General features: G+C 39.4%; 1 protein-coding gene across 2 annotated transcripts in view; it reads left to right on the top strand.

Annotated features, from left to right (window-relative positions):
* Positions 1-250: 250 nt before the first annotated feature.
* Positions 251-24,832, top strand: part of CMPK1 (cytidine/uridine monophosphate kinase 1) — a 37,769-nt gene continuing 13,187 nt past the window's right edge. Inside the window, exon 1 of one of the 2 annotated variants that reach the window (XM_047727647.1) lies at positions 251-541. In XM_047727647.1, the coding sequence (XP_047583603.1) occupies positions 371-541 (171 nt within the window). In that variant the 5' untranslated portion in view covers positions 251-370. The remainder of the gene's footprint in view (positions 542-24,832) is intronic. The other variant, XM_047727646.1, reaches the window with a different exon arrangement.

Here is a 24,832-nt window from a genome sequence, read left to right as displayed (position 1 = left end):
ACTCCTGGCGAGCAGACAATAGGTTTTCTCTCGCATGTGTCGCGTTGCAGACGCCAGCATAGGCCTGCCACACACGGCCATAGATGAAGGATCTGCGCCCAGGACGCACCGCCAGCGGAGGGATGAATGAGCGGGCAAAGGCGCGGGCAAGAGAACAGACGTGAACGCACACGGAAGGAGCCAAGCGCAGCCGCTTAGGAAGCAGCGGAAGCCCCGCCTCTTCCGGCCGCGGCACGGACACCTCGGCAGCCACGGCGGCGGGGCCGCGGCGGGCGCCGACTCGGCCCGCCCCCTTCCCCCCGCCCCGCCCCGCGCCGCCGCCGGCCGGGCCGCTGTCAGCTCTCCTCAGCGTCGGGCCGAGGCGCTGTGTATGTTGAGCTGCTGCGGCCGCAGGCTGCTGCACATCCTGGGCCTTAGCTTCCCGCTGCTCACCCGCCGGCCGCTTTTTCTCTGCCCTCACCGCCTCATGAAACCGCTGGTCGTGTTCGTCCTCGGCGGTCCTGGCGCCGGCAAGGGGACCCAGTGCGCCCGCATCGTCGAGGTGAGGCCCGGGCAGCTGGCGCGCTCCCTGGGCTTGACCGGACGCCGGGTCGGCCTGTCCCGCCGCGCCGGGCGGTCCGCGCCCCCCGGAGCCGCGGACTAAGCGGACTACGAGTCCCGGCGACCATTGCGTCGTCCGCGTAGCGGCGGTCGAAGGGTCCTGAGGCGCGCGGCCTTTCGGGACTCGTAGTCCACGTCTGCCCGCCTCGGGGGCGCCCTGAATAGAGGGGGACCGCTTGGGGTCTCTTTGTTCCCGCGCCCCTCTTTCCTTACAATTTGGGGACCAAGTTCGTCTCGAGAGTGGGCTGGGAGGGGGATCCGAGAGGATCAGCCTCTGGGGACTCCCGGCCCGCCGAGGTCAGTGTGTCTCTGGTTGTGAGGTGGGTGAAGGCAGCGGGAGCGTGGGTTCAGGTTAGAGGCAGAGTGCGCTCGCAGCTGTCTGGAGGGGAGACCGGTTTATCCACTCCGCCCCTTCCCGCAAGCCCTTTGTAAACACCTCCGCTAACCTAACCCTGGTCTTAATCCTGGAAAGGAACCCCGGGGGACAGGGTGTTGCTAAAGGTATTCTGTGATCTGCCCGGAGCACTTTTCTGGCCTTGTCAGTGGCAGTACCAGTTCTGAGGCTCAGCCCGGATTCGTGTGGTTGAAAAGCCGCGGAGCAGAGTAGGAGTTCAAGCTTCAACCTCTGGTCCCGCTGCCAGCTCACGCTTAAGTCGGTGGCCAAGTCACTTCCTCTCTGTCTCAGTTGCACTCTAGACCGTACGAGGATCTCCACCCAGATTTACACTCCATGTAAAACCCCTCCCAGCTCTAAAATTGTGTTTCTTTTTTTTGTTGTTACTTCACGGCGTGTTCAGGTTATCGGTTCAATTCTGTAAATTTTCGAACAGATAAACGTGGTTAGCTGCAGTAACACTGTGAGGAGAAAGGCTTATTGGAGAATCTGGGGAATGGAATTGGGAGTGAAGGAAAACAGGGTATCTAGAAACGAGAGGAGCCCAATGGTGCTGTGAAACACCCAGACGATCCTTGTGAAACTCGGTGACCACAAAAGTTTTGACCCAGAACTCTAAAATAATGCCCTCCTCTGTACCAGGACGTGGCTTATATTAGCTTTGGGCTTTCATTCCTCTCCTATGTTCCTACAGTCCACACCTGTCCTATATTTTATTCTCTAAAGAGCATCCAAAGCGAAGTGGTAACATCTACTTCATTACTGTTTTACAACTCTCTTAATAATTCCTGATCATTTTTAGGAATGAAAGTGGGACTAATTAAACAAAAAAACTCCACATAAATATTTGTCTTATTTTTGTTGGTTCTTTTAACTTTTTAAGACAAGTGGCAATTGAGTGATTTCAGGTTTGTTTTATTTTTTATTTTATTTTTTAAAAGATTTTATTTATTTATTTGATAGAGACACAGCAAGAGAGGGAACACAAGCGGGGAAGGGCGGTTGGGGGGGGTGGGAGAGGGAGAAGCAGGCTTCCCGCTGAGCAGGGAGCCCCATGACCTGAGCAGAAGGCAGAGGCTTAATGACTGAGCCACCCAGGTGCCCCTGTTTTGTTTTCTTTTTTGTTTTTGTTTTTAACGTCTGAGGTGACTCTTACATGTATATAGCATAATAGGGGAAGAAGAAGAGATTTCAGAGCCAAACAGATATGGGTTCAAACCCTAACTCTGCTGTTTACTGTTTCTTTTCTTCTTTTTAAGATTTTATTTTTAAGTATCTCTACGCCCAACATGGGGCTTGTACTCACAACCTGGAGATCAAGAGTTGCATGCTGTACTGACTGAGCCAGCTAGGTGCCCCCCATTTACTGTTTCTTTAGACCCAGGGAAGTTGTTACTTTCAGCTGGCCTTCCTCTGTGAAAAGAGAGAAATTATACCTGTCTAGCATGGTAGTTGTGAATGTTAAATGAGGTAAATTAGGGGCACCTGGGTGGCTCAGTGGGTTGAAGCCTCTGCCTTTGGCTTGGGTCATGATCCCAGGGTCCTGGGATGGAGCCCCCCATCTGGCCCTCTGCTCAGCGGGGAGCCTGCTTCCACCTCTCTCTCTCTCTGTCTCTCTCTGCCTGCCTCTCTGCCTACTTGTGATCTCTGCCTGTCAAATAAATAAATAAAATCTTAAAAAAAAATGAGGTAAAATATCTGGCACACATAGATGCAGATGATTTTTTTCCTCCATTTTAGACTTCCTGTTCTGAATTTATGAAGTTGGTTATTTCTACTTTGAAGTAGTATTACTTTAAAAATTGGTTTTTGACAGCTATATTTGAATGCATTTAAATATTTTGTTTCTGAATCATAACGTGGCTTTAAATATCCACATCCAAACTAATAATACTCAAATTACTCCACTGCTTTAAAAATAATCTACACATTCTGTAACTAGTGTTTATTCTTTACTCAGTTCAGTAATGGCTGATAATGTTTTAAACCTGTTAATTATCAACTCTAAGATTTCCATGATTGTTTCCTAATGTATTATTCTTTAAAATTTTGGCAATTCTATAAGCTTAAGTTTTTTTTTTTAAAGTTTTTATTTATTTGGCAGACAGAGTTCACAGGTAGGCAGAGAGACAGGCAGAGAGAGGGAAGGAAGCAGTCTCCCTGCTGAGCAGAGAGCCCGATGCAGGGCTCGATCCCAGGACTCTGGGATCATGACCTGAGCCGAAGGCAGAGGCTTTAACCCACTGAGCCACCCAGGCACCCCAAGCTTAACTTGTTTTAAACTGTCATCTTCCTTCACGAAAATAGTTGCTCTTGATTCCAGTTGCCATAAACAATTAAGTTGATTTCTACAAATTCCATGTAGTTTATAATTTAGCAATTGCTATCTCCTGACTAAATTGAACAATGGAATGTCTATGAACAGTTGAGTCAGAGGCCTTCCCCCCCCCCCCCAGGAGTCTTTTGTGTTTTGACTCAATTTTTTATTTCATAGGCAAATATAAACTGAATTCTAAACAACTGTAATTCTGGGGACTAAGTTTTTTTCTGTAAGGAAAAAGTTCTGTAACTCAAGGTTAAATTCCCTATCATGCCAATGCTAATTTAACTCACAGGGTACCTGAAATATAGCTGAAATAAATTTGGGGAGGTGGGGAATTACACTGATTTCCAACTCAGGCTGCCAGAAGTACCTATTTGGGCCTGGCTATAGAATCTGAGACTATTCGGCCCTCCAGTATCCTAGGACATTGCGGTTAGTGATGAGTGTATAACGGGAGGGAAGTTGGATTGTAGGTATATATGTATTTATTTATTATCTATTTCTTTCTTTTCTCCCTTCCCTCCCTCCTTTTCCTTCCTTCCTTTCCTTCCTGGTGGTGAGTTTTACCTCTGCTAGTTACTCACCCAGACCATGAGGAAGAAAAGGCAAATCTGATGCAGTATTTTCTGAAACTGTTCTGAACTGGGATGGGAGGATTTGAGGGAGATTTGGGTTTTGACTTTGCCCATTTATTTGTACTGGTCTTCCTCAGTTTTATTTTCTAACTAATTGTTTCTAAATCTGTGTCCTCTTGTACTCAATTTGTTTTTGAAAATTAGTGGTTTTCTAAATCAGTGCAGTCCTTTCAGAGTTAAGTGCTTAGAGTTATTGTGGAATAACTTCTTACTAAAAAACAACAGGGATACTGTGTCATTTTTTTAATTTCTAAAATTAAGCTTTATATTATTTTGGCCCAAGAAAAATTTTGGTGCCATAACCTAAATTTGTCTTACAAAATAACCACAATTTTGCATGTGTTAGCTGGAAGGATATTTAAACCTCCTCTCTCTCTCTTTTTTAAAAGTTTTTTTATATATTCATTTGAGACAGAGAAATACAGAGAGTGCATGAGCAGGGGGAGAGGGAGAGAGACACAGGCTCCTCACTGAGCTGGGAGTCCCATGCAGAGCTGATACCAGGACGCTGAGATCATGACCTGCGCTCAACCATCTGAGCCACCCAGGTGCCCCTTAAACCTCCTTTCTTTTAAAGATTTGCTTACATAAACAAATTATGCTAAAGCTGATCTCAATGCCAGATTGCTTTCTTTAGTACCCCAAAAGCATTCTTGTCATCTTCTGTGTCATAACTTTCTCCGCGGATGATACGGGTAACTTGTACTTTGTATGGTCTTCCTACCTACTGTGCTTAGAAATTTTGGGATGCCATTAACTTTAAGCATGTAGAAATCAGTTGATTTTATTTGCCATTGTGTTTCTAGTGCTGAACATTGTGCCTGGCACGTAGTAGGGGCTTAGTATTTTTTGAATTAGTAGTTTTAGAGGATGCTGGTTTGTCCTAAGATGTAAAAAGTTTTAAAATTTGGTCCCCAGGGGGCGCCCAAGTAGCAGTTAGCTCTCCCAATTCCAGGACAGAAATGCTTGAATGAGACCTAGCTTAGCCATACTTAGATTTCTTTTTAAAGATTATTTATTTATTTATTTGACAGACAATGAGACTGGGAATACAAGCAGGGGGAGTGGGAGAGGGAGAAGCAGGCTTTCCACTGAGCAGAGAGCCGGATGCTGAGCTTGCTCCAAGGACCCTGGTATCATGACCTGAGTCCAAGGCAAACACTTAAGGGACTGAGCCACCCAGGCACCGCTGAGTTTTGTTATGTAACACTTCTGCTTACTGTCCGTGAATAAATGGTATGGTTGTGAAAATCTGCTGACTGTTCTAAAATATCCAAGCTCCTGATTACAAATCGCCAAAGCAGATTATGGCTCATAGAAGAAACTTGATAGGAAGATTTACTAAACATTCCCTTGTTTAAGAACAAGCCTTTCTCTCCTTTTGGGGGGACAGGATAGAGTAAGAGATAAGTTTTTTTTTTTTTTTTTATAATAGAAAGTTAAATTATCTGTAAAAGAGTCCACAGAATTCTTGATTCTTCTGAAGTACCTACCACCTTTCTATTAAAGGTGGTTGTAACTTAGAATTTTTTTTTTTTTTCGTTTAAGAACTTTTAGGAGGGGAGAATGTATTGAGATATTACCATCACTACTTTTGAAAACTTTCCTTTTTTTTCTTTCTATTTTAAATTACAAAAGTAATACATAGTTGTTTGGGAAAAGTAAAATCCTCTCTAATTCTGATGCCACTCATGTTAGCTCTCTGGTTTTTACTGCTTCCCCATCTCTTTCTCAATATTCTTAGAAATAAAAATGCTAGTGTATATATATATGTTTTTTTTTTTTTTTTTTACCTCCAGATGGAATTCTTCTGTTTTCTACTTAATGTATCATGGATATCCTTTCAGGTCTTTACATATAGATTTAATTCATTTTTTTTTCTTTAAAGATTTTATTATTAGAGCATGAGAGAGAGAGAGAGAGCACGTGCACGCGAGAGAGCGAGCGCAAAGTTGGGAAGGTGAGCAGCATGCAGAGGGAGAAGCAGACTCCGTGTTGAGCAGGGAGTCCTATGCAGGACTCTATCCGAAGGACCCTGAAATCATGACCAGAGCCAAAGGCGGACACCTAACAGACTGAGCCACCCAGACACCCAATTTAATTCATTCTTATTAGTAGCTGTAGAATATTCCATAATATGAATGTTCTATAGCATGGTTTTACCATTCCCCTATTGATGGACATTCAGGATAGTCTCCAGGAATTATTTTGCTATTGCAAACAGTACTTCAGAAAACTTCCTTGTAAATATAACATTGCATATGGATGCTGTTTTTGTAAGTAAAGTACCTTAAAGTAGGATTGTTCAGTCAGAGGATATGTGCATTTTTAATTTTAATTGATAATTGTCAGAATACTTCTCAAAGACATTATACTTAGTACATTTCTGTCAGCAGTGTATGGTTCTTTATTAGCACAGGATGGTTATCAATCACTTTAATTTTTTTTTAAAGTTATCTTCTTTTTTTTTTTAAGATTTTTATTTATTTAGTTGACAGAGATCACAAGTAGGCAGAGAGGCAGGCAGAGAGAGAGGGAGAAGCAGGCTCCCCGCTGAGCAGAGAGCTCAATGCCGGACTCCATCCCAGAACCCTGGGACCATGACCTGAGCCGAAGGCAGAAGCTTTAACCCACTGAGCCACCCAGGCGCCCAGTCACGTTAATTTTTGCAAACTGGTACATCTCCTTTCTAAAGTTTTTCTGAGTAAATTCCTCATTTTTTCAAAGGTGAAGAGGCATAATTTTAAAAATATCCGTTTACTTGTCATTTATTCAGAAAACAGTTTTTTGAGAGCTGGGCACTGTGATTGTTGCTGAGATGAATAAAGCACAGATCCTTCTCGTAAAAGCTTTTAGTTAGTGTGGAGGCAAGGAAGTTAATTGCTGACTTCTACAGAATAGAGTGGTAAATCCTGTGATACAAATGTACCAAATCTACCATTTAGATAAGGGACATTTAAATTTCAGTCCAGTGGGTCAGGGAGGTCTTCCCAGGGGAGGTGATATTTCTGAACTCAGTTTTTTTTTTTTTTTTCTGAACTCAGTTTTGAAGGACAGTAGGAAAGAAGCAGCTGGGAGATGTGGGGGAGTAGAGAACACTTAAAGCAGAATTACCCTTGAATAGGGTAATTGGAGGTTTCATTTCTGAGAAAAGCCTAATGAGAGAAAACCTATATGAGATTGACCCAGAAAACACTTCCTGAATGCAGACTGTGTGCTGTATCTGTGTATGGGGACACAGGCTTCTTGAGGCTTTCACTTTAGTTAAGATAGATGCACACTTAACAGAATTTTATGAGAAAAGATATGAAAAACTTTTGCAAATATTCAAGTTTACATTACATTTTAAAAAACTGTTTATCTTGTAGTTCTTCCTTCTGAGTTATTGTAATGTCTTCAAGGGTGGGGACCCTGGCTTTTACTCCTTCTCCTACCTGGTGTTTGAAATGCTTGCTTATCTTTCAGATTTAGCTTGTTACGGAGATTCCCAGACAGACTCAGTTAATGGTGCCCTTATAGTGTCTCAGTAATTTTTTTCACAGCTACCCTAGTCCAAAAGAAATACTAAGTTATATTTGTTAAGTAATTAGATCTGGACAATACTTAGGTATTTTCAAACAACTTGTGATCTTTGACCACAGTTCCAGACTTACACCTTCCTAAACCCTTGGAATTTCCCAACTGTTGAGAGTTACAAAAGTTTTTCTTGTTATGTTGATGAGGTGGGGTTTGGACCCCACCTAAGGTGGGGGTGGGGTGCTGGTTGACCGGAACACCAACTGTGTGAGGAACACCAACTGTGTGGTAGGAGGGTTGGAACTTTTAGTCTCACCCCTCCCCTTCACCTCCAGGGAGGGGAGTGAGCCTGGATGTTTAATCAGTTGCCAATGGCCAGTGGTTTAATCAATCATGACTATGTAATGGAGCTTCCAAAAATGAGGGTGGGGTTCAGAGAGCTCCTGGTTTGATGAACACGTGGAGAGTCAAGGGGAGTCGCCTGTCTGGAGAGGCACTGAAGCTCTGTGCTCTTGTGCTGTGCTTATATCTGGCTGTTCTGAGTTATAACCTCTTCATAGTAAACCAGTGATCTAGAAAGTAAAATATTTCTTTGAGTTTTGTGAGCCATTCTAGCAAATTAATCAAACCCAAAGAGGGGGCTTGGGGCCCTCTAATTTATAGCCAGTTGGTTAGAAGTACAGGCAGTACCTTGGACTTGGGACTGGGCTCTGAAGTGATGGTGGTGGGGGGCAGTCTTGTAGAGCTGAACCTTTAACCTGTGGAAGCTGATGAATCTCTGGGTAGATAGTGTCAGAATTGAGTTGAATTTTCACACACACTGATGGTGTTTGAGAATTGTGTAAGGGAACCTGCCCCTCAAATTAGAATTGGGTCCAGGAACCCCAAAGACTAGCCCATGAGACCATAAACTCCATATGGGAGGAGAACCCTGAATTTCTGATTTACTTTCATATTTTTAGTGCCCAGCACAGTGTCTGGCATAAATTGATGCTCAGTGAACATTTAAGTAGATTTTGAAGTAGATTTTGAAGCCATTCAGATCTGCCCCTTGATGAGTTAGTTAAATTTTTGCTTTTTAGTTTCTTCCACTGAAAATTTGGGATATTAATTTACTTTTCATGGTGATTGTGAGGATTAATAAAAAATGTCTGGCAGAGTGCCTAATACATGTTATTATTACTTTATATATGTTAGCACACACACACCCTTTGCCTACTCTGTGCTTATCCATAAATAGTCAATGAAGGAAATGCTTTGAGCAGTGTAAGTAGCTATACTTTGGGTACACTTTGGTACAGATAGATACATTCTTAGTCATTAGACTGAAGAAAAATTGAACTGAAGGGATATGAATTAATATCAAAGTGTCATACCTGTGTGTTGTCTATTGGGCAATATGTAGAGTTCAGATTCTAGAGTCAGACTGCCTGGGTTTGGTTTTCATCCTAACATCTACTGTGTGTGTGCCACCGCAGCCAAGTCATTTAATCTCTCTCTGCTTAAATTTTCTCATCTGTAAAATGGGAATAATTATATAGTATCTACCTCATAGGGGTGGTGTGCAGATTAAATGAGCTAATATTTGTAAAGTTCTTAGAGCAGTGCCAGGCACGTAGTAAATCATACATAAATGTTAGCTGTTTTTATTATCATCATCTTTTTATGTGTTAATTTTTTATATCCCTCTCCCCCATCTGCTTTCTTTGACTTGATTGAGACACCTACCCCCATTTACTCCCTTCTACTTTGGTGGCTATACAGTCTGTTCATAATGATTGCCCTAGAAATTTTAAGCATACATGTTATTTAACTTAAGTCTAATATTGATTAATATTTTTACTCTCCCTGCTCCTAAACAATAGAAGTGCTTTAGGATGCTTTAACTCTATGTTCCATCCTGTTCTGTTTTCCAGGATTTAAATACTGCAGTGATTTTTTTAAATCCCTACAAACGATGTGTTAGTGTTTTATAACAGTGATGTAATGTTTGTAGAATAACTCACATATATACCATTTTGTCTATTCACCATCTATTTTTGCATCTCAGAACTTCCTTCTTTTTTCCTTAACAAGTTTCTTTAATCCGTATGGGCTTGTGGTTAGGAATTGTTGCTGTTTTCTCTGCATGGTAGCTTCTCTTTTTGGTAGCCACTAAAAATACCATCCTTTTGGGGTTCTGACTTTACATGGAGCTTTTTGATCTGATCTCCAGTCCTATTTGGGCCTAAGTCTTTATCCCCTTTCTCCAGTTTGTGGGCCATTAAATCCCAGGGAAAAGACCTCAGGGCAGCCACAATTCTAGCAGGCACTCACTCTAGATTTGTGCATTCTTGATTTAGCTAAATCTGAGTTACTCTGGTTTTCTACCAGCTCCATCATGCATTGAAAAAGGATAACACACACACACACACACACACACACACACACACACACACACACACGTGTATGTATTATATATACGGGGTGCCTGGCTCGCTTAGTCAGTAGAGCATGAGATTCTTCATGAGATTCTTGATCTCGGGATCATGAGTTAGAGCCCCACATTGGGTGTAGAGATTACTTAAGAAACTAAAGAAAAAATGTTATAAAAAATACTCCATTTGGGGTGCCTGGCTGGCTCAGTCAGTGGAGCATGTGGCTCTTGATCCTGGGGTTTTGGGTTCAAGCCCCATGTTGAATGTAGAGCTTATTTTAGAATGAAATCTTTAAAAATACACACACATACACTTATATCCAACTACATGGGTTTGCTATGCAGGGAGGAGTTTCTCTGAATGTACATATATATTCTACCCACATGAAAATTAGATGCCTCTACCTAAGTCTTAGCGTCTCTTCAGTGTCTGTTCTTTCCCTTATCCGTACTCTCTTTGAAATCTACTTGATATATATACCCTTTGGGTTAAAGTTTCAATGACAATAATGGGTTACTCTAAATGCCACATTGTAGTTAAGATGCTAATGGGGAGAGGACTTCAGTGACTGTGGACCTCCAAGTCACATAGGAGTACAGTATTTTTTTAAGACGGTTGTCCTGAGTTGAAATTCAGAGCACTTCAGAGAAGTTCTTTAGTAGTGGGACTTTTAGATCTTAGTAAGAGAGAAGGGGTGGGCTTGGGTGATAACCGTCTTATTCATGTCATGTTGGCCTAATCACGCTGACTCATGTTAACCTTAAAGCTAATACTTTTAGCCCAATTGCCTATGTAAATGTATTTGCTCTAACATTTCTATTGCTTTAACCTGGCAAATCAAGAACATTTTTATAGACTGAACATGTGATAAGAGCATCTAGAATTTAATAAAGAACAGGTGTGAGTGGACATATTGTTTGCCAACAGTTTTATGATGCCTGGTAAATAAAGCTAACAAAACATTACTTTGGCAAAGGAAAAAGCACCAGTTGTTACCTACCATTCTCAGAAACTTTCATTTTGAAGGACTGGGTCCCATGAGTTGCTTTCTATGCCTGGTTTCCATCATTCTTCTCTAGAAGACCCAAAAGTTGGTTTTATTCATCATTAGGCTGTATCTTATATCAAAAAACAATTAAATATGCTTTACTTGGGGCTACATAAAAGACTGCTTCCCTGCTCACTATATGTTTGGAACTTCCATGATGTATTTATCACCGGTGTGTGCCATTGGAAAGTATTACGTGTTTAATTTAAACGATAAGATTTACCTTTATAATTATGTATGATTTAGGTAGATAACATGAATTAATATTTTCTTGGTGTCTATAGGGAGTAGAGAGACAGCCCAGAGGCTTTGATTATGTGATTGGGAATTGACTTAATGGCTAATACAGCTTGTTATATAGTGGACATATACAGTTTTATTTGCTACATACTTAGTGATTATTGGGTGAGGCAGGTGGCAAGTGGAAATGATAATGGTGTCAGAAACGGTAGTGGTGTCATAAAGGCAAGAGTAAAGTGAGGGTTGTCAGAATCTGGCTGAATGGTGTAGATAGGCCCAATATGCCTGGCTCTTTGTTTGGATAAACTTCTCTCAACCCCATGCTAGGATACAACGGAATGATAAAGTACATCAACTTTGAGTTTCCTTTTTAATTTCTACCAGGAGATTCTGTTATTTAAAGGCAGTAAGCTGCTTAAAGGCAAAAGACTGTCTCCAGGTCTGTCGCCTAGGCATTGCCCTGGATGCCCACTGTGGATTAATAGTCAGACTTGGGTTCAAGTACTGGTTTCCTCTCCACTAACTGGCAAGTTGGTTTATTTCAATGTTCCCTTTTGTACAAGGAGGGGTGTAGAAGTAGGTGGTTTTGCCAACACTGAAACATTTGTATCCCAAGATGTAAGTGTTAGATAGTATGTAATCCAGTGCAGTCATATTCAGAGGCAAATTATCCAGTAGTTGTCAATATGTATACTTTCTGTGCCATTCGGTGCTGTATGAATTGTGAGGGCCAAGGAATTGTATTTAAATCAATTCCCAAGTATTTCATGGTTACATAGAACTTCAGGCTGGTAACAAAGAATGTGTAAGGTGGGAAAAGGAATAGCTTTCTGAAATAGAATTGTGTGTTTGTATTTTTTAACTACAAATATGTAAGAATTGGGGTATTAGGGTCAACTTTCTTACAATACAGCATAGAATTAGAAAGCATGTGGACTTTGAAGTCAGACGTTGGTTTGAATCTCAGTCTACCACCTGCAGCTGTATTCGCTAACTTTTCTGATTCTGTATCTTCATTTGTAAAGTGATGATAATGCCAACCTCACTGAGTTGTTAGGAAGGTGAAATGAGGTGATGCTTCTACAGTGTTCAGCATAATACGTGATGCTGAGCGTAAAAATTGTAACATTTATTATTTTAGAAAAGATCTGTAGGAAAGAGATAAAAAAGTAATTTAGGTAAAAGTAGTTGTGGGAAGCATTATTGTCATTGTTTGCTATAATACAGAGAGTGATTGCTCACACTGATCAGTTTATAAATTTTAAGAAAATCTGGTACAGTATTTTAGAGTCTATGGAATATGAAAGATCTTTGTACTTAGAGAAAATATTTGGATTAGCTTACATTTAAAAATCCTAGAAGGCTGGGACTCCTGGGTGGCTCAATCAGTTAAGCATCTGCCTTTGGCTCAGGTCATGATCCCAGAGTCCTGGGATCAAGTCCCATGTCGGGCTCCCTGCTCAGCAGGGAACCTGCTTATCTCTTTACCTGCTCCCCCCAACTTATGCTTTCTCTCTCTGACAAACAAATAAGTAAAACCTTTAAAAAAAACCTAGAAAGGGTGAGTAGATTTAAGGAAGTTTATAGGATAAATGCTATTTGTATTCAAAATAGATTATTAGATGCCAAATGGAGCTAATGACCTGATGATGGGTTAAGTGTCATAAGCTAGTACTGTATGTATATCTTAACTGTCCTGTTATTAAAGATGCGCATACTTCTTATTTTGATTACTTTTTTATTATGCAAGTAGTATAGACACATTATACAAAATTTAGAAAATACAGATACATAGAAATAAGATATAGGGGTTCCTGGGAGGTTCAGTCAGTTCTGCCTTTGGCTTCAGTCATGATCAAAGGTCTTGGAATCAAGCCCCACATCAGACTCCCCACTCAGCAAGAAGTCTGCTTTTCCCTCTCCCTCTACTCCTCCTCCCGCTTATGCTTTCTACTCTCTTTCTGAAATAAATAAATAAAATGGTTTTTTAAAAAGTATAAAAATTACCAGTAATCTTACCATCCAGAGAAAGCTACCATTAATCACTATTTTTGGGCATATTCTTCCAGACATTTTTTTTAGTAGGTTCAGGCTATCTGGAAACCTGCTTTTTTACTTATAATATTGTAAACATATTACCATGTTAATAAATATACTTTTATCATATAATCTATATAACAATATACCATATAGATGAGATAAATTATATATTTAACTTATTCCATTTTGGAAATTTTGTTGTTTGTAATTTTTCAGAAATTATATATATTTTTAAATATTTTATTTATTTCAGAAAGAGAGGAGGGAAAGCATGAAAACATGAGCAGGGGGAGGGGCAGAGGGAGAAGCAGACTCTCTTTTGAGCTGGGAACCCGATGCCCGGCTTGATTCCAGGACCCCAGGATTATGACCCGAGCCGAAGGCAGGTACTTAACCGGTTGAGCCACCCAGGTTCCCCTGTATTCTTTTTTTTAAAAAATAACTTCATTGAGGGGCGCCTGGGGTGGCTCAGTGGGTTAAAAAGCCTCTGCCTTCAGCTCAGGTCATGATCTGGGGGTCCTGGGAGCATCAGGCTCTCTGCTCGGCGGGGAGCCTCATTCCCCCTCTCTCTCTGCCTGCCTGTCTGACTACTTGTGATCTCTGTCAAATAAATAAATAAATCTTAAAAAAAAAACAACAAAACTTCATTGAGATTGAATTTATGACCAAATAATTCACCCATTTGAAGTGTATGTAATTCAGTGGTTTTGGTATATTACATTGTTAATTTTTTTAAAATGTGGTAAAGTACAACCAAGATTTCTTATTTTAACCATTTCAAACAAACAGTTGAGCAACATTAATCCCATTCACCACTTTGTACAGCTGTCACCACTTTTCTAAAACTTCTTTGATACACAAACAGAAACTGATACACACATAAGTCCCCCTTCCTCTCTTTTCCCAGTCCCTGTTAACTTCTGATCTCCTTTCTCTCTATGAATTTGCCTATCTTGGGTCCTTCATAGAAGTGGAATCCCAGTATTTGTCTTGCTGTGTCTAGCTTATTTCACTTAGCATACTGTTTTCAAGGTACACATTAGCATGTGTCAGAACTTTCTTTTTATGACTAATGTTTCATAGTATGTACATAGTATATTTTCTTTATCCATTTATCTGTTGTGGAACAGGGCTGCTTCCACCTTTTGGCTATTTAAATAATGCTGCAAGGAACTTTGGCATGCAAGCATCTGTTTGAGTCTGTTTTGAATTCTTTTGGGTAAATAGCTAGGAATATAATTGCTGGGTCACAGATGAGTTCTTTAACTTGTTGAGGAAGTGCCAAACTGTTTTCCACAGTGGCTATTAAAATTTTACATTCCCATCAGCAATGTAGGAGGGTTCTAGTTTCTTCACATCCTTATCAACAATTAATTTTTGGTTTGTTTAATTATAACCATCCTAGTAGTGTGAAGTGGTATCTCATTGTGGTTTTGATCTATATTTCCCTAATGACTAGCATAAGCATCTTTCTTGGACTTGTCAGTCATTTGTTTATCTTTGGAGAAATGTCTATTCAAGTCCCTGACCCATTTATTAATTTAGTTGTCTTTTTGTTGTTGAGTTATAGGAGTTCTTTATTCTAGATAATAAGCCTTTGTCAGATAGATGATGTGCAAACATTTTATATTTAACCCTTTGAGCAACTGCTTGACTTTCAAAGTGGCTGTACCATTTTACATTCCTACCTACAGGGTATAAGGGTTCCAATTTCTTATCTGTTTTTTTGTTTGTTTGTTTTTTTAATAGTATTCCAGTGGGTGTGAAGTGGTGTCATACTATGGTTTTGATTTGCATTTCCCTAATGATTAATGATGTTGAGCAACTATCTCATATTTACCAGGCATTTGTATATCTGCTTTGGAGAAATGTCTATTTGGATCTCTTGTCCCTTTTTTCATCTTTTTCCAGAATATTGCATTTTTAAAATGTTTCATTTTTTGAATTGGGTTATCATTTTATTATTAAGTTATAAAGTTGTTTACATATCTTAGATATAAGTCCCTTACCCAGATAGATATATGATTTGCAAATATTTTCTCCCATCCTGTGGATTGTCTTTTCATTTTCTTGGTAGTATCCTTGGAAGCACAGTAATTCTTAAATTTTTTTTTTTTTTTAAGATTTTATTTATTTGTCAGAGAGAGAGGAGAGCGAGCGAGCTCAGGCAGACAGAGTGGCAGGCAGAGGCAGAGGGAGAAGCAGGCTCCCCACCAAGCAAGGATCCCGATGCGGGACTCGATCCCAGGACGCCGGGAACATGACCTGAGCCGAAGGCAGCTGCTCAACCAACTGAGCCACCCAGGCGTCCCAGTAATTCTTAATTTTGATGAGGCGTTTCATCTTGCCCATTAGAACATATGGTATGCTTTCTATTGCCTATGATTTATAAGTTAAAAGACTGATAAGTGGGGTGCCTGGGTGGCTCAGTTGTTAAGCGTCTACCTTCGGCTCAGGTTATAATCCCAGGATCCTGGGATTGAGCCCCTCATCAGGCTCCCTGCTTGGCGGGAAGCCTGCTTCTCCCTCAACCTCTGTGTGTGTTTCCTCTCTCTGTGTGTCTCTCTCTGTCAAATAAATAAATAAAATCTTTTAAAAAAGAAAGACTGATAAGTAAGTTTAAAACTAAAAAAGAGGACAGTTGGTAAGTATGTCTTATGCTTGGGACTGAGAGCAGGGGGTAGTGGTGGATGGAAAGGAAGAGTGGGAGTAACAGATTCTTACTACTTTCTTGACTGATTCTAGGGCGTAATTGAGTGCAAGTCAAGTCAGATTAGTGAGGTGGGCAAGAGAAGTTGCATTTTGCAGAATGGTCTCCAGCATTCTTTCTGTTGTGTAGTCATGGCAGGAAAAAAAATTTGCTATAAAACTTCCCATACGTTTACCACTTTTTCCATTATAGGAAGAAATTAGACCCTAATCAAGAACTGGGAGTCCCTTATATTCTGTCTACATTATAAAAATGGGTACAGTTATCTGTGGCCAACATTGAATTCCAGCCGGGCTAGGATTTGATAGCTGTGCCATTAAAAATGTGTATTCTTAGGGGTGCCTGGCTGGCTCACTTGGTTAAGCAACTGCCTTTGCCTCGGGTCATGATCCTGAAGTCTCAGGATCAAGTCCCGCATGGGGCTCCCAGCTCAGAGGGATGTCTGCTTCTCCCTGACTTCTCCCCTCTCATGCTCTCTCTCTCTCTTTCAAATAAATAAATGAAATCTTTTTTTTTTTTAAAGTGTATTCTTAGACTGACTTTGATTGATTGATGTTGACGCAAAATGTTACATTAGTTTCAGGTGTACATAGTGATTCAACATCTCTATAGGTTATGATGTAGTTATCACAAGTGTAGCTACCATCTGTCACTATACAATGTTATTACAATATTATTTACTATATTCCCTATACTGTATCTTCTATTCTTATAACTTATTCATTCCATAACTAGAAGCCTGTGTCTCCCACTTCCCTTCACCTTTTTGCCCATCCCCCTTACGTTTGGCAACCATCAGTTTAGTCTCTGTATTTGTAGATTTGATTTTGCTTTTCGTTTATTCATTTGTTTTGTGGACTTTTAGATTGAGCAGAATGTAATGAAACTAAACTTTATACCCCCAAATTGTAAAAACAGGTACTATCTTTCAAAGCCAAATAAATAATAGTTTTGGGATTCCTGGGTGGTTCAGTCCGTTAAGTGTCTGCCTTCAGCTCAGGTCATGTTGGAGTACCACATTGGCCTCGTTGCTCCATGGGGAGCCTGCTTCTCCCTCTTCCTGCTGCTCTCCCTGCTGGTGCGGTCTCTCTCTCTCTGGCACATAAGTAAATAAAATCTTTGAAAAAAAAAAATAACGATTTTGCTCACGCTTTCTTCTATTAGCACAGGTTGGTGGACTAAAATGAAGATGATTCTTTGTTAAAGTTAAGCAAGATTAATTATGTCTAAAAAATCAGTTGAAAGAGGTTGCTTAGCACAATAAAGTTCTGAAAGTGCTGCAAGGGGTTATTCTGGAGACTAGAAGTAGTATGAGTATATTGCCTTTGCCATGAAGGTGTCATTTCCAGAAAAACTTGCTTATAATTTTGGACTCTAGTGTCTAGAGTAGGACTTCATTGAAATATGTTTCCTTTTAAACCTTTGCTGCTGTGCCTTTTGGATTCTCTCAACTGAGTGTTGTCTCTAAATTTCCATCTGTTTCTAGGCTATAAAACTGAACTGTTTTCTGTCTCCTATAACTCTTGACTTCATGCCCATGTAGTATGTTTTTGTGTTGCTATATTATGCTTTTGTTTCTCTTTTGTTTCAGGAATGGATCACTTTACAGAGAAATTTTTGTTCAAACACTTGAATTGATTTTTGCTGTACTCTATAATGATTTAGTTTTAAATTTTAAAAAGTTTTTGATCAAGTAGTGTTTCCCTTTTTTCTTGAAATTAGATGTTTTTTTACATAGGGATTTTATCCTTCATGTGAGACTATTTTGAGTTTCATTTTGCTGTTTTCTTAGGAATATATATATATGTATACTTTTTAAAAGATTTTTATTTCTAAGTAATCTGTATACCCATATATATAAATATATATATATATTTATATACACACATATATAAATATATATGTATTTATACACACACACACACACATATATATACACATATATACATATATATATACACACACACTCTTTTTTTAAAAGATTTTTATTTCTGAGTAATCTATACACCCATTGTGGGGCTTGAACTTAACAACCCTGAGATCAGGAGTTGCATGCTGTGCCGACTGAATGAGCTAGACATCCCAAGGATTTTATATTAGTAAAACACTTAAATCATTAATTTTTCTTTGTGGTGTTTGCCATTTAGAGATGTGTGGATAGTATATATGCTTTATGTAAAAGCATATATGTTTAATTAAAATTTTAAAAAGCATATATGTATGCATTTATATTATAAAAGATTTAAACATTTTGAAAATACATAAAGTAAAAATGAAAGTTCTTCTTAATCAATCTCAGAGTACTTCTTATGTAATCACTTAAAATGTTTTGTGTGTGTGTTTCTGGTCCTTTTTTTTTTTTTTAATGTAGGCTCCACGCCCAACCTGGGGCTCTGACTCATGGCCCTGAGATCAAGAGTAGCCTGTTCTATGGACTGAGCCAGCCACACACCCCTCTGGTCCATTTTGTGATGTACCTTATATACAGATACAATGCGTGCACACCTGTGTGCACACATGTTGCCTATTGTTTTGTGACTTGCGTTTTTTTGCTTAGCAGTTTATCTTGGATAGCTTTCCATATAGATAGCTCTGCTTCATTCATAATACACAGAGTGGATCTATTTAACCTCTTGTATACTGGTAAATGTTTTGATTTTGTTTACTTTGAACATTCATGTATAGAATGTCTTTTTTTTTTTTTTTTTTTGAGATTTTATTTGTTTGACAGCACAAACGGGAAGCAGCAGGCAGAGGGAAGGGAGAAGCAGGCTCCCTGCTAAGCAAGGGGCCTGACGTGGACTCTATCCCAGGCCCTGGGACCATGACCTAAGCAGAAGGCAGATGCTTAACTGGTTGAGCCACCCAGGCGCCCCTGTACAGAATGTCTTTGTGTGCATGTGCAACTATTTCAGTAGCACAGCTCCTAGAGACGGAAGTACTGAGCCAGAGGGCGTGTAAACTTAAATTCTGATAGATTCTGCTACATTGCCCTCTAAAAAGGCTGAAACAGTTCACACCCCACAAAGTATGAGGATGCTAGTTTTTCCCCACCCCTACCTCTATTCTTGCCAGATAAAGCAGTCTTTTTATTTTAGTTAATCTGATGGGTGGAAAATGGAATCACATTGTTTTAATTTGCATTTTCATGATTACCAGTGAATTGAGCATCTGTTCTTTTCTTTTCTGTGAATTGCTTATTCTTTTCCTTTGCCCATTTCTCTATTGAGGTTTTTTATTTATTTGTTAGTATGATCTCTTTATGTACAGTATACATTACCTCTTTCACCTTTGCATGGTGAAAACATTTTCTTCCAGGCTCTTGCTTGTTATTTGACTATATTTATGCTCTCTTTCTCTGTTCCAAAGCTTTTATTATTTATGTGGTCAAACATAAATCTTAGCTGACTTGGTTCTTGTTTTAGAATGCCTTTTTTGTATCTCAAGATTATTTTTCTTTAGTACTGTCATAGGGTTTTTTTGCTTGTGTTTTAGTTTTGCAGGAAGATGATTTAAGATTCAGGAATCTGGTTTAATTTTTTCCCAGATGGGTAGCTAGTTGCACAAGTATCATTTATTAAATAGTTAATCTTTCCTCATAGATTTCTATTTCATTTAAGTTTTTTTTTTTTTTTTTTTTTTAGATTTTATTTATTTGAGAGAGAATAAAAGAGAGCACAAGTGGCGGTTAGGCAGAAGGAGAAGGAGAAGCAGACTTACAGTTGAGCAGGGAGCCCGACATGGGGCTCCATCCCAGGGCTTTGAGATCATGACCTGAGCAGAAGGCAGATGCTTAACTGACTGAACTACCCAGGTGCCCCTTCATTTAAGTTTTTTTTAAACCTTTTTTTTTTTTAAGTACTCTCTGTGCCCAATGTGGGGCTCAAACTCAGGACCCTGAGATCAAGAGTTGTATGCTTTACTGACTGAGCCTGCTGGACACTCCCCTTATTGGTTTTTAGATGCTAAATCTATCTTTTTTTTTTTTTTAAGATTTTTTTGTTTATTTGAGAGACTAAACAGGAGAGCAGGGTGAGGGGTAGCGGAAGAAGCAGACTCTGCTGAGTGGGGAGTCTGGGTGTAGATCCCCAGGACTCGGATCACTACCTGAGCTGAAGACAGCTGCTTAACTAACTGAACCACCCAGGTGTCCCAAGTCTATCATTTATTGAATTCCCACTGACACTTGGGTCTGTTTTGGGACTGTTGAATTTCATTGTTCTCTTTGCCTATTTTTATACTAGTGTCATACTGTTTTAATTACTATAGTTTTATAATATTTTATGCTACCTGGTAAGACAAGTTCCCACTTGTAGTTGTTAAGATTCTTTTCAGGTTTGGCTAGTCTCCTCACATTTATGGTCTGATGAACCTGAGAATCAGTTCATTCTGTTGCATTAAAAAGATTAATTCCAGGGGCGCCTGGGTGGCTCAGTGGGTTAAGCCGCTGCCTTCCGCTCAGGTCGTGATCTCAGGGTCCTGGGATCGAGCCCCGCATCCGGCTCTCTGCCCAGCGGGAAGCCTGCTTCCTCCTCTCTCTCTGCCTGCTTCTCCGCCTGCTTGTGATCTCTCTCTGTCAAATAAATAAATAAAATCTTAAAAAAACAAAACAATAAAAAAGTTGCTCCTTATTTAAAAAAAATTAATTCCAGTTGACTTTCGATTGAGGTTGCAATAAATTCACAGATTAATTTGTGGAATTTTATTTATTTATTATTTTTTGAGATTTTATTTATGTATTTGTTAGAGGGAGAGAGGGAGTGCACAAGCTGGGGAAGTGGCAGACAGTGAGAGAAGCAGGCTTCCCCCTGTGCAAGGAGCCCGATCTAGCGATCTATCGCAGGAACCATGACCTGAGCCAAAGGTAGCCACTTAACCAATTGAGCTACCCAGGTATCCCTGTTTGTGGAATTTTAAAATATTTACAGTATTGGATCTTTCTGTTCAGGAACATAGAAGCATAGAACGCCTTCTTTTTACTTTTTTTTTTTTAATATTTTGTTTATTTATTTATAAAAAGATTTTATTTATTTATTTGGCAGAGAGAGAGAGAGAGAGATTACAAGTGGGCAGAGAGGCAGGCAGAGAGAGAGGAAGGGAAGATGCAGGGCTCAATCCCAGGACCCTGAGATCATGACCTGAGCCAAAGGCAGAGGCTTTACCCACTGAGCCACCCAGGCACCCCTCTTCTGTACATTTGTATGCTGTTGAGCCTGTTTGGTAGTTATTTTCCTTAATTGGTAGTAATTGTAGTTTAGCCACTGATTATCATGGACTTTGCTCCAGGAATAACCTGATTGTGTTTGTGTAACTTTTTCCTGATGTGAATGCTCTCATAGTAGGTCTTAAATCTAGCAGTGTGGACCATGCATTTAGCAGTATGTACTTAAGGAGATGCCTCGAGTTGTAATAGCTAATAACAATACTTGGCTGTAGCTGATGGTGTAGTGTAGATATTATTTCTGATAGTATCGATATTAATTGTGTTTTAGAAATGAAGAAGCTGAGATCTAAGAAAGGTTACATAATTTTCCAGTGTCACACAGGGCTGTGACAGAGCTTAGTCTTAAAACTAATCCCTTAACTTTGAGTTCAGTGTTCCGAGGATATGACTTCATGCAAAGTTCTTCTGTGCTTGTGGTTCTTGCTGAATTCTTTGTTTCTCTAAGTGGATTTCTCCATTAGTTTGATAGTTTTGCAGATGCTGAAATGCTATGTTTGTATGTATTATTGAATTCAGAGTTTGGTATCCTTTGCACGTTTTATTCAAGAGTGGATTTATAAATCCAAATAAATTGTACCCCTTAAGGAGAACCTAAGCTGATAAAATGTTATTTTGTGATGAGGCTTTTTACAGATTGCATTCTCAAGTAGTTATATCTCTTAGGGTGGCTTTATTGCTTTTGATATTACATAGGTAATGATATTCTGATTTTAATGTTACTTTTTAAAAAAAATAATAGATACAAGTAGGCCTGCTTAATATTTTAAAAACCTCTCTTTTCTAATGTGAAATAGAAACAAGGGCTTCATCTGAGTGGTTTGATATATGTCCTCCAAGTGTTCTCACAGGAAATGACTTAACTGAACTTGAAGCTCTTAGGCCACCTGCAACAATATTTGGGTGGTAGTGATATGAGTGTTTAGCTTGTAGACCCTATGGTGACTGTATGAATTGATCATTCAATTAATAAGATCAGAGAGTGTTTTCTAAGACTAGCAAGACTTCTGTGTCTGTCTATTAGTGTTGGAAGTTTTCAAATTATTGCTTCTGAGCTCCTGGAATCCCAGGAGGTTTCTGGGCCTGGTCTTGTCTTTTGACCATTTTCCATCTCCTTCTAATGTAGGGAATACAGATTGATTAAGAAATGGATAAGATGAATTAAAAGAAAAACACTGGAAATGACCAACTGGAAGAAATTGGAGTGTGAAAATTCCAATTCATGGTTGCTATAGGGGCCATTTGGTATGTAAATCAGGTAACCATACCGTCAGTTATCTGAGAGCCTTTTACAGGCTGTTAGAGGGACACGCAGGCTTACACAGGTGGGGAAACAGTGTTGGGTGACTTCTAACGTCCCCTAGCTTTAAGATTTATTTATTGTTCTGTCTTCTTACCACCACCTCTGCTTCCCCAAGCAGACGATGCTCGTAAAGACTGAATTCCTTAGGAAAAGTTGTGCAAGTATGAAGAATTACCTTATTAGTTAGTATTAGGGCTCCGGTCACTTTATATATGCAGGTCACTACTACATTCTATATTAGCTTCCTTGAATCAGCACATGACCTGGCACTTCATAGACATTCAATAAATATTTACAGATTTAAAGTAAGTTCCAAGTATTGCCTGAATTAAGGTTTCTTATATGGAGAGGAAAACATTGAGGAAAATGAATAGTGCTGTAATTGTATGCAGTTGAATGGATTATATCCCTCCTCTTTTCAGAATATAAGTTTTTAAAATATCACTCTTTAATTAGAAAAAGAAGTATGCTTCATGTTAATTTAAAATCTGTCTGCTACAGCTTTTTGCTTGAGAAAAGATTTAGCTCAGTTTATAACTTCCCATGGTTTATAGTTAATATGTAGATTTGCAATTAAATAGGCATGTGAAATGCAATGCATACATTTGGAAATACAGTGAGGGCACACTAAAAATGAGATTGGAAATCTGCTAGCAACTTAACTCAACTATTACGCTCAGCTTTTCTCGCACTGGATAGACTTTTTTTTTTAATCCCCTTTTAATGCTAACCTTTCTTTAATGGTGATTATAGGAAAGACCCCTTTTCAAACCCTCTGTGGATGAAACCGGAAGGAACTTTAAACGAATGACCAGTTGTAAGCATCTTGGCACTGTTTTGGTTTTTATATTCAAAGTAATGTAAGTTCCCCAAGACTCTGTTCTTGGAATGTCCTTATCAGACATCTCATTTAGAGTAACTGGAAAAAGTTCTATTGAAAATACCTTTGAAATGAATGATAGGCTTACATAAAATGTTACTGGGAGGCTGTAGGCTCTAAAGCTGTTGTTTGGGGCACCTGGGTGGCTCAGTGGGTTGAGCCGCTGCCTTCGGCTCAGGTCATGATCCCAGGTCCTGGGTTCGAGCCCCACATCGGGCTTTCTGCTCGGCAGGAAGCCTGCTTCCTCCTCTCTCTCTCTGCCTGCCTCTCTGCCTACTTGTGATTTCTCTCTGTCAAATAAATAAAATCTTAAAGCTGTTGTTTGCAACAAGCAGCAGACTGTGGAGTCCAGGTGGCTCTGGATAGTCCTTGCAGCCTTTCTGGGTGTTCTGCTGAAGGTACATTGTTGCTAGTACATAACCAAAACTTAGATTTTAAGGTTCACTAATCTTCTAGGGAATGCAAAATAAACTTAGTCTTAAATGCTTCATAGATGTGTCCACTATTTAAAGGACACCCAATAATTTTAACGTGCATAGTTGTATTAAAAATATATTTATGTCTAATATATCTGCTATATGCCCTTTCTTGTGAGGCTCGGAAGCAGTCCTATGGTGCTTTCTAATTGCCACACCAACTGGAGGAGGGGTCTGGTATCTGGATCTCTTCTTGCCTCCAAGGACTTGCCATTTATGCATCATTTTTCTCTCTTTTTTTTAAAGAATTTATTTATTTATTTGAGAGAAAGAGAGACCATGAGTAGGAGAGGGGTGTGAGGTGGGGGAGGCAGAGCTAGAGGGAAAAACAGGCCCCCTGTGGGGCTCCATCCCAGAGCCCTGTGATCATGACTTCAACTGAAGGCAGATGCTTAATCGACTAAGCCAACCCGGGCACCCCACATCAGTTATATCTTGAGCTCTTTTTTATTGTTGTGGTTTTGTTTTTTATTGTTTTTATTGTTTTTGCCCACATAGAACCACGTTCCCTAAATTAAGAAAGAAGGAAAGATGATTGCTAAGAGGTGAAAGAAGTCCATCAAGATGATTAAAGATTTGATACTGTAAAGTTTCAACATTCACCTAAGAAAATAAAGTGCCATTCTGTCCTTATTGAGAACATGGTGCTTTTTTTTTCTCCCTCCAAATCTTAGTATGTGGTTTATAAGAATTTATTGAGTTGTTTTTTCAATTTCTTAAAGGAGAAAATGAAAGTAAAAAGCTTAGACCGTTACTCTAAATGAATTGAGTTTATACATTTGTCACTAGAAAACTATTTTTAGTTGAATAGTAGCTTGTAATTGTATTTATTCTAGTTTATAGTGTTTATAACCTACTGTGGTTTTGAATGATGTTCTTAAGATTGTAGTTAGTGACCCACTAGATTTTAATTGCTAGGAAATTTCAGAGAATGTGAAAAAGTTTCGGTTAACCAGGGAAATAGCCATTTTTGCTTTCCTCAAAATTGGCATCAGTAACTACTTAATGACAACAGAATGCTTTAAAAAT

The sequence above is a fragment of the Lutra lutra genome, chromosome 4 (genome assembly GCF_902655055.1).
Source record: "Lutra lutra chromosome 4, mLutLut1.2, whole genome shotgun sequence".
NCBI lineage: Eukaryota > Metazoa > Chordata > Mammalia > Carnivora > Mustelidae > Lutra > Lutra lutra.
This window is presented reverse-complemented; position numbering and strand designations above follow the sequence as displayed.